The following is a 9435-nucleotide window of genomic DNA, read 5'->3' as shown; positions in this document are numbered from 1 at the left end:
CAGAAATAATATTCACGATATTTACAGCGAAATAATAATGTAGCACTTTGATATGATTAATTAACAAGAATGAAAAGAGCGATAATGACACCAAAATTTATACATGAAAACCCAAAAGGGAAAAAAAATCACGGACTGAGAGGAGCAACTGATATCACTATAACAAAAAATTTACACTTTATAGGTCTGAGTCAATACTCTAAAGATCACTACACACTAAAAAAAAATAACTCTCTTTTAAGATTTTCCCACCTCACTACAATATCGCTCACACTCTCTATTTTTCTTCGCAGTCTATTTTTTTATCTGTCACTCTCTTTCTCTCTTTGTTTGGTGTGATTCAAAATGAAGAGAAAACGTGTTCATTTGTAGAAAAGCTGAACTTGGCCTCCAAGAATGCTAGAAGAGGAGTTTTAATTTTGCTCCACATAACAAACTTGGTGCCCAAGGACAATTTCCAACCAAGTAAAGTTGCGCATGTTTATTTGCTTCACATGGGGCTGACCCCAGCACTAATTCCCCTTGAACTCTTCTTAGTAAGGGCTCGTTTGGATATAAAAAAAAAATCTTTTTAAAAAGGATCAAAAAAATATTTAATAATACATTACAGTCAATGTTTCACTCAACTTAAAAATTATAGTTTTTCGTATTTTTCTTAAGAAATATTAGTATTATTTCAAGTGAAATGTGTGTATAAGTACCAGTGTTTTAAAAGGCGAGGGCGTAAGGCGGGGCGTTTTACGTCTGCCTAAGTGAGGCGTAAGCCCCATGGGATTTTAATTTTTAGTATTTTATAAAATAATATAATTATAATAAATACTTTTAAATAGGTGAAATAGCGTAAAAATTTGAAGAAAACTATAAATAAGTGATATATATATATATATATATATATATATATATATATATATATATATGCGCTCCACCCCCACAAAAAAATTAATTAGTGCAATCTATTATATGCTACTTATAAGTACAAGTGACTGCTCGTTACTTTTTTGAGATATTAGAAGACAAGATAAATAATTGGAAAAGAATATATATTAGACATTCTAGCAATAAAAAAAAGTCTTGACTTTTAAATTTAATGTTTCAGTTCCTTTTTAAAACATTTGAGTAATTACATGTTGACTTTTGAGAATTTGGGCATTATATTAAGGACTTATTTAACAATTTTCGTTTTAGTTTGAAGAAGTTTTCTGGGCTTACGCTCCAACACGCCCCAACAAAAAAAACTCGTCCCAAACGCCCGGGCGTACGCCCCGAATTGCTGGTTATACGCCTTTGGAGACTTTCGCCCCGGAGCATTTTTGGTACGCCCCGAAAACGCCTTTTAAAACACTTATAAGTACATTAATGTTCGAATGTCCTTTTTTAATTTAACTTTAAACACTAATACTTTTTCAAATATATTCCCAAATTAAATTCATGTCCAGAGGCCTACTGATTAATGCCAATGATAGATAAACTGATTCATAGAACTCCAAATGATTTTGATGAAAATAATACGAAACTCCCTTTCTTGTTTTAGTCACTTATTAAAAAAAAAAATTGGCTTGGTGCTTCTCCTTGTTTGTATCCTTGTAATGATATATTTAATATTATCTTATGTAAAAGTAGTCCGACAGACTCCTTCCTCCGCCAACGCAGATTAGTAACTGAGCCGATTATTAATTGGATATCCTTTATCAAAAAGAAAGTTATATTGTTTATACACATTAAAATTATTTTTATATGTACTCTGTCAGTGCAAGTATTTTATATATTATCAGGTCATCTTTACATGTGTAGCAGGTAACATATCTCATATTTATGATATTAAACTCTACAATTAATTAAGAATACTTACCTCTAGATATCCTTTGAATAAACTGATAATATAAATAATTATTTAAATGACCGATATATAAAACTTAAACCCTAAATTATATCTTAACTACTCTTAGTAAAATTCTTGATTTCATTACTAACGAGGTTACGCCAATGTGTAAAAAAACATTATTCACTTTATAGCTAGCATTCTCTTTCTTGTTCTTTCTCTTTTCCCTTTAATTTCCTTTTCTTTATGAACCATTATTCGTCAACACACTTGCTATAGAACTAAGTCAACGTGCTAAGAAAAAGAATTCATCATTCCTTTTGATAGATAAAGAAAGAATGACGAAGCACCCAAAATCAAAAATAAAACAAAGAACAAAGAAACCTCTTCTATTCTACCATTGAAAATGTAACAAAATTTTAATTAAGGTTAATTTAAAGGTGGACTTTAAGAAACGACTTTGGTAGGCTAATGCTTTACAGCTAACATGGACACAAAAGTACAAAAAGTGATAAACCTAAAAAGGCCCAAAAGGCCAGAAAAGACTTCCACTAATCTCACAGGCCCACACAAACAATACCTTGCTCCCCTTATCAGACCGAAGTTTCCTGCCAACTACCCAAAGCCCAATTGTCCTAAAAGCACAGGCACTTTCTTTTTGGCCTAAATTAACTAGCTACTTTATCAACTTCATCCATTTTAATTATAAAATATCCCAATGTTTTTTATCATACATTAAAAAGAATTAAAATTGAGGTCTATTATAAATCTGAATATACTTAAAACAGACTAAACAAACATGACATACAAATTGGGATATAATGAGTACTAAATTGATTAAGAGAATGCAAAACTTACCAGATTCAAATTACATACATGTAGAAAGATAAATTCTTGAGAGACCTCTCGAACTTTAGATTATTATTCATACATCATCTTAAGTATTCCCTGTGTTCTTTATTGATATGTTTTTTTTTTCACGCTTCTTAAGAAATTATAAATAATTTTAAAAAAAAATTATTCCTATCTTACCTCAATAAATATGCATTGCATTTTAGAACAAGGCTAAGCTAATCTAATTAGTATTTGAACAATCATAATATCAATCAAGAATCATTTGTTTTTCTAATCAAATTTTGATTTTTTTTTTGCACGTTTTCTCAAATGTCTATTAGGTAGTTAAATTAACCACATAAAATGTGTCATCTTCTCTAATTATACACATCAGTCTCAATCAGAAAACATATGAGGTTATACGGCTTATTGAAGCAAATGTGACATATTTTAGGTGATTAACTTATTTACGTAATGAGCATTTGAGAACATATAAAAAAAAAATCTAAAATTTGAACCGAAAATGTCAAATAGTAACACTTAATCATGTTTTCAGATGCTTAATTGGAACACGGTTCAAGTTTTTAAATGAAATTTGCTGACAAGGTTAAGGGGCCGTCAATATATTAAGCCATATTCAATTATATTATAATTACACAAAAAATTAATAGCTATTCAGATAAAAAAATATTAAGTAATTAATATGATATCACAAATTTAAGGATTAATGCATATGCGGCCCCCAAAACTTGCCTTTTTTTCATTTTGGCATCTCAATTAAGTGCTGTCTCTATTGAATCCCTGAACTCGTCCTCAAGTGTGTCTATCAAACACAATCCGACTTACATCGTATTCCATCTTCAATGTAGCAACATGCTAATATATATTCTAATTTAATTATGTCATCTTTTAACTAAGATTAGCAGCAATTGCGAGGGAAAAAAGGAGCATCTCTTAATTAAGCTGACAGTGGAAGAACAGAACTAACAGAAACCGACAATCCATGGACCTAAAGAATAGCTTACTACATGTCTAAAATATTACTTTATCTTTATTTCCCCAATTTAATTTTTGCCTCTGACTAAAATTAAATTTAAAGAATTTGATAGACATTCAGGAATTCAATAGGAACAATACTTAATTAAGGTGTAAAAAAAATAAAAAAGGACAAATCAATGCCGCAAATGCATTAAGCCACAATTAATCTGTTGAATTTTCTCGTCCATGCAAAAAGTAGTATCATGATGATAAACATAACATGCATGTATGCTTACAACATCATGACATCTCACACACATTCCCATGACAGCTCACTGTACCACACGGTCCACTCTCCACTTCTCTCGCACATACACATAAGAGTCACAACTGCCCTATAACCACTATATAAATTCACACTCCCTCTTTCAGTTTTAACCAAATTTCATTCCTTATAGTTTCTAGAGTGTTCTCAAAATATCATCACAAAATGGGCGAGGTAACAAAAAAAAAAAAAAAAATTGTTTTTTCTAATGGCTTTTTTGTTAGTTATTTTCTACAGTGTTTTGTTTTTCAGTCACTTTTAGCCATAGATTTTGAAGTTGAAATTTGAAAATTTGAGTTTTTGCATTTTACTTGGAAAAAATTGAATTCACTACCACTGTATTCCCAAATTTCATTTCTAGTAACGTTTTTGTTAGTTATTTTGTACAGTATTTTATTTTCTAGTGACTTTTTCATAAATTTTGAAGTGAAAATTTGAGTTTTTAAAGGTTTGTTTGGTCATGCATTTTATCTGGAAAAAATTTGAAGTTTTCTGATTGGAAGTGAAATATCTCTTATAAACTACTCTAGTCTGAGTTAGTTTTCTTAGAACTTGAAAATATTTCGAAGATAAATTCTCAAAATCTGATAAAATTTCATGGCCAAACAGATAGCTTTAAAAGTTGTATATTTGAAGTTGTGTTTGTATATCCATTTTTATTTGCAAAAAAAAAAAAAAAAAAAAAATTCTTCCGAAAACTGGTTCATTGAAAATAATTTGAAGATAAATGTTTAGAATCTGATCAAATTTCATGGCCAAATCTTCAAAATCTGGCAAATTTCATGGCCAAGCATATATTTGAAGATAAATCTTCAAAATCTAATCAAATTTCATTTGCCAAACAGATATTTGAAGATAAATTTTCAAAATCTATAGCTAATTTTGTTAACATTTGCGGTTTTTTTTTTTTTTTTTTTGGCTATTTGTAGAAGAAGAGTAAGAAGAATAATGAAGGAGGAGAGAAGAAGAAGAGTGGAGAAGTAGTGCAGAAAAAGGAAGGAGGAAATGGCAACTTAATTGTTTTGAAATCTGATTTTCATTGTGAAGGCTGTGTTACTAAAGTTGTTAAAGCAATTCGAAGTTTTGAAGGTATATTATATTGGCATATTCCGTTTGATTATCAAAAAACAATGATTAATAATTGTGTTTGTTATTGTTCTTTAAAGTTATGAATGTATACTTTAATGGCGTATTCTGTCGGATTATCAATAAATTAATTACACATTTGTGGTTTGTTATTGTTGTTGCTCTTCTTTTTTGTTAGTGCTCTGTTTCAATGGTTTCTGTATTTTTGCTTTAATTGAAAGAAAAATTGACAGTTGTGAGTAATTAATTACTGCACTTTTGCTTTTTCAATTTCTCAGAATTGATGTTGATTTGTTTTTCTCTCACTATATTTTTTACTTATTTGTGTATTTTGTGTTTTGACACTCAAAAAAAAGGTGTGGAGAAAGTTATATTCGTTTGTGCTTTTCAATTTCTGAGAAATTGATCGTATACTGTTAGAAGGGGTGTCGTGGCGTAACTGGTAAAATTACCTCTATGTGATCCGGAGGTTATGGGTTCAAGCAGTGAAAACAGCCTTTTGTAGAAATGCAAAGTAAGACTGCGTACAAGGCTCGAAGCCGTGGAAACAGCCTCTTGCAGAAATGCAAGGTAAGGCTGCGTACAAGGCTTTTCAATTTCTGAGAAATTGATTTTGAGGTCACAGGTTCGAGCCGTGAAAAATAATCTTTTACAGAAATGCAAGGTAAGGCTGCTTACAATAGACCTTTGTGGTCCGACCCTTCTCCGAATCCTCCACATAGCTGGAGTTTAGTGCACTCAGAATTGTTTGTATGTTACTGCTTAATGTTTTCATAATTGTTGTGTTTCTGCTTCACTTGTGTTGTTGATTGCATATTTTTACTTAATTGTGTATTTGTTTTCTTAAATTTTAAAAGGTGTGGAGAAAGTTACGTGTGATGCGGATTCGAAGAAGTTGACAGTAATTGGAAAAGTTGATCCAGTGATGTTAAGGGAGAAAGTTGAACAGAAAACACACAAGCATGTTGAACTTGTCTCGCCGATACCGAAAAAGGACGGCAAGGGAAAAGACGGTGGCGGCGGTGGTGGTGGAGGAGGAGAAGAGAAGAAGAAACAGAACAACAAGGAAAATGATTCAAAAAAGGAAAACAAAGGAGAAGACAAAAAGACTAAAGAGAAAGAGGTACTGTAAAATTTTACTGACTATAAGAGCCTGTTGAATTGAGCTTGTTTTAGGTGCTTTTAAATTTTTTTGTTGTTGTAGTGTTTGGTTAAAGATTTTAAAAAAAAAAAAAAAGTGCTGCAAAATAACAAAAATAAGCCACAATCTACTTTCTCTATCAGAATTTATCTTGGAATTTCAAGAGTCGCCCAAATTTTTCTTTGACCAAAATTTCTTCATGTCTTTTAAATACGTTTTAAGTTGTTAAATATTGTGAATTAAACTGCTACCTCCTTCTCAAAATAAGTGTCAAGTGTCATCCTAGTAAAAATTACACTCATTAAGAAATTAATAAATATAATGCGGAATTCACTAAACTACCACTATTTATTAAATTTTTTTTTTTTAGATTTGAGCATGTGAAAGAGGATTATTTCTTTGATGCTACACGTGCCAACTATTTCTTTGCACTTATTTTGGGTCGGAGAGAGGTTTTTAAACACATACTATAAAAAATTATAATTCAAAAAACTTAAACCTTCTCTATCCGAATTTTTAGAGATTTGAATCTCCAAATTTCAATTGTGTTTTACATAAATTGGGACAAAAGGAAGTACTGACTAACTGTTCTTTCTATGCAGCACTACTCTGTTATTGCGTCCTTTTACTCGTCGTTTTCATTTCTGTTTCATACTTCCATTGTTATTCTGATTCTCTTTTGTCCTATTTACGCACCTGGCGCATTTTAGCGTTTTCTAGTGTCTCATTCAATCTTCAAATTGGTCTACTTTTCAATTCCCAGTATATTCATTTTTCTGATTCATTTGTCTCCGGAATAAGCGGCTACAAATCATGTGCACCAAATTGTCACATGCGTATGTTAGCGGTTTCTTCCTGTATTAGCGCATTTTATTGCCAGTCAGTTAACTGTTCCCCCCATTTCACATCACTATACTATTCATCATTTAAAATTAAAAATATCTAAATTTCAATTTTCAAATTATTACGTGCCTCTCACGTTTATCAGTTACTAGCGCATGATTAGTCATACTGACAAGTGATTAATTACTGAATATTCTAAGGTTTATTATTCATTTAATGTAATTCGTACTTAAGGATTTTTAATTGGGAAAATAACACTTTATGTCAATTTGGAGAAAATATTTACCCGAAATGGCCCTTTTATACAAGGTATATATATTGTCTACAGTAAGTGTATAATGTTGTATATCGTGTGTATAAACACTGTTGAAAAAAATGTTGGCTATGCGGATGTAAATTAAAAATATGGCTTCGTGGATGTAATATTCTATGCTTGATTGTATATATTATTAAATTTATCCATTTTTTATTTCCGATTAATTTCACAGTTTGTTAACAATTAGTCAAACTGATAAGTGAGTCAATTATTACTGAATATTCTGTGGTTTATTATTCATTTAATTCGTGCTTACGACATTTTTAATTTCGCAATTTGTTCTACAGCCTCCGGTCACTACGGCTGTCCTGAAGGTGCATCTTCATTGTCAAGGATGTATCCAGAAGATCCAAAAAGTTGTTACCAAATTCAAAGGTTAGATTTGAACTATCTAAAATCCTTACTATATTTTGCTACAAGTTTTTTTAGTACTCCGTGTCACAATATATATGACATAGTTTAACAAATAAATCGCGGTCAGACAAGTGAGGGATGGCTCAGTGGTTAAGCACCTCCACCCACGACCGGTAGGTCTTGGGTTCGAGTCACACTGGAGGGGAAGTGTGGAAACACTATAAATCCTCCTAAAATGGAAGGGAAAAAAAAAAAAATCGCGGTCAAAATTTCTTGTTTGACTCAAAATTCGAAATATGTCATATAAATGGGACAGAGGGAGTATAAATATATTTTGTAAATTAAATAATGGAAAATTGATGTCTGGTGGTTGATTGTGCAGGGTACAAGGAGATGAAAATAGACAGGCAAAAGGATTTGGTCACTGTGACAGGGTCAGTTGACATGAAGGAGTTGGCTGAGACATTGAAGAAGCATTTGAAGAAGGAAGTTGAAATTGTGCCACAAAAGAAGGAAGGCGGGGATAAGAAAGAGAAAGGCGGTGGTGATGGTGGTGGTGAAACCGGAAAAGGTGGCGGTGGAGGCAAAGGAAAAGGAAAGGGAAAGGGCGGGGAAGGAGGTGGCGAAGGGAAAGGGAAGGTGAAGGATGAGGTAGTAGGCGATGGCGGGTTTGGTGGTGGAGAGATGATAATGCGTGGTGATGTAGGTAATGGGATGCAGATGATGCAGCAACAAGTCCAATTCGGGTATCCATACCCGAATATGTACGTGCCGGTTGGGCCTGTTGGACCGGTTTATCCGGGTGACCAGTTTCAAAACCCGTACCCGGTATCAGTTCATGCCCCTCAGCTCTTTAGTGATGAGAATCCAAATGCTTGCAGTGTTATGTGATGATGAGAATGGAAAATAATCAGGACTCTTTTTGCTGGAAGATTAAGATAGTATTAGAGAAATTAAAGCTGAAACTTGTAGATAAAGAGAGGGGATGGTGATAACTATTGCTCTAGTAGTATTAATTCTAATATGTATGTAATTAGGTTCTAAATATGGGTCAAATGTTCTAAAATTAGATAATGATTGTTAGTAGCTTTTAAGAGGCCTTTCCACTGCTAGTTGTGGCTTAGTTCTGAACTCGTAGAATTTCTTTTGTTGTTTCAGATTTTGTATGTTAATTTAGTGAATGACTCTCTAAGGTTCAGTTGAAGCCATTTGTCTTGCATTTGAAGTTGGTAAACTCTTTTTTGTGGGGTACTAAATTAGGACGAGCAATGTCTGCTAGTAATGTTATCTGTTTCATTTCATTGGTAAAAAGGCAAACTGATCAAACTAGCACTCCAAATACTTTATGACTATGATTAATAATACAATCGGAAAAGTAAGGCACTCATGGTTTACTCAGAATATTCTTGTATGATTCGTTTAAAGATGATTCGTGTAGGGTTAATGAGATTTTAGGATGTGATTCAATTATTCCACAGAAGGGAGATGACAAAAGTTAAAGTGGTGGATTTATTTGATACTCCAAAAGGCTACTTATAGATTGCTTTTTTGACTAAGCTTATGAAATTTGTTTATTTCGAAACTTACATATTTAAAAAGTAATTTGGGAGACTAGCAATGCTTGGTCAAGTTACCAAAGTGTATTTGGGAAAATAAATTTTCTTAGCTTTTGAAAAATTCCTTTTGCTACTAGTTAAAAATACTTACTTTTTAATATTTTTTTATTAAAGGTTTACTTT

The 9435-nt window shown here is 32.0% G+C and overlaps 1 protein-coding gene across 1 annotated transcript; it reads left to right on the top strand.

The window, feature by feature from the left end:
* Window positions 1-3979: 3979 nt before the first annotated feature.
* On the top strand, window positions 3980-8900 carry LOC132600447 (heavy metal-associated isoprenylated plant protein 3-like). The gene is made up of 5 exons (XM_060313622.1): window positions 3980-4130; window positions 4886-5045; window positions 5900-6165; window positions 7630-7717; window positions 8079-8900. Exons 1-5 carry the CDS (start codon window positions 4122-4124, stop codon window positions 8585-8587), a joined length of 1032 nt encoding a protein of 343 aa, XP_060169605.1. The 5' UTR covers window positions 3980-4121; the 3' UTR covers window positions 8588-8900.
* The last annotated feature ends 535 nt before the right edge of the window (window positions 8901-9435 follow it).

The sequence above is a fragment of the Lycium barbarum genome, chromosome 6 (assembly GCF_019175385.1).
Source record: "Lycium barbarum isolate Lr01 chromosome 6, ASM1917538v2, whole genome shotgun sequence".
NCBI classification, from domain to species: Eukaryota; Viridiplantae; Streptophyta; class Magnoliopsida; order Solanales; family Solanaceae; genus Lycium; species Lycium barbarum.
The sequence above is the reverse complement of the archived record's forward strand: the minus strand, read 5'-3'. Positions and strand labels throughout refer to the sequence as shown.

Bases quoted from the DNA above. Each gene is read 5' to 3' on its own strand.
- LOC132600447 (XM_060313622.1), top strand. The intron at 6,166-7,629 runs GTACTGTAAAAT...TTTGTTCTACAG, and splicing joins AAAAGACTAAAGAGAAAGAG to CCTCCGGTCACTACGGCTGT. The intron at 7,718-8,078 runs GTTAGATTTGAA...TTGATTGTGCAG, and splicing joins AGTTGTTACCAAATTCAAAG to GGTACAAGGAGATGAAAATA.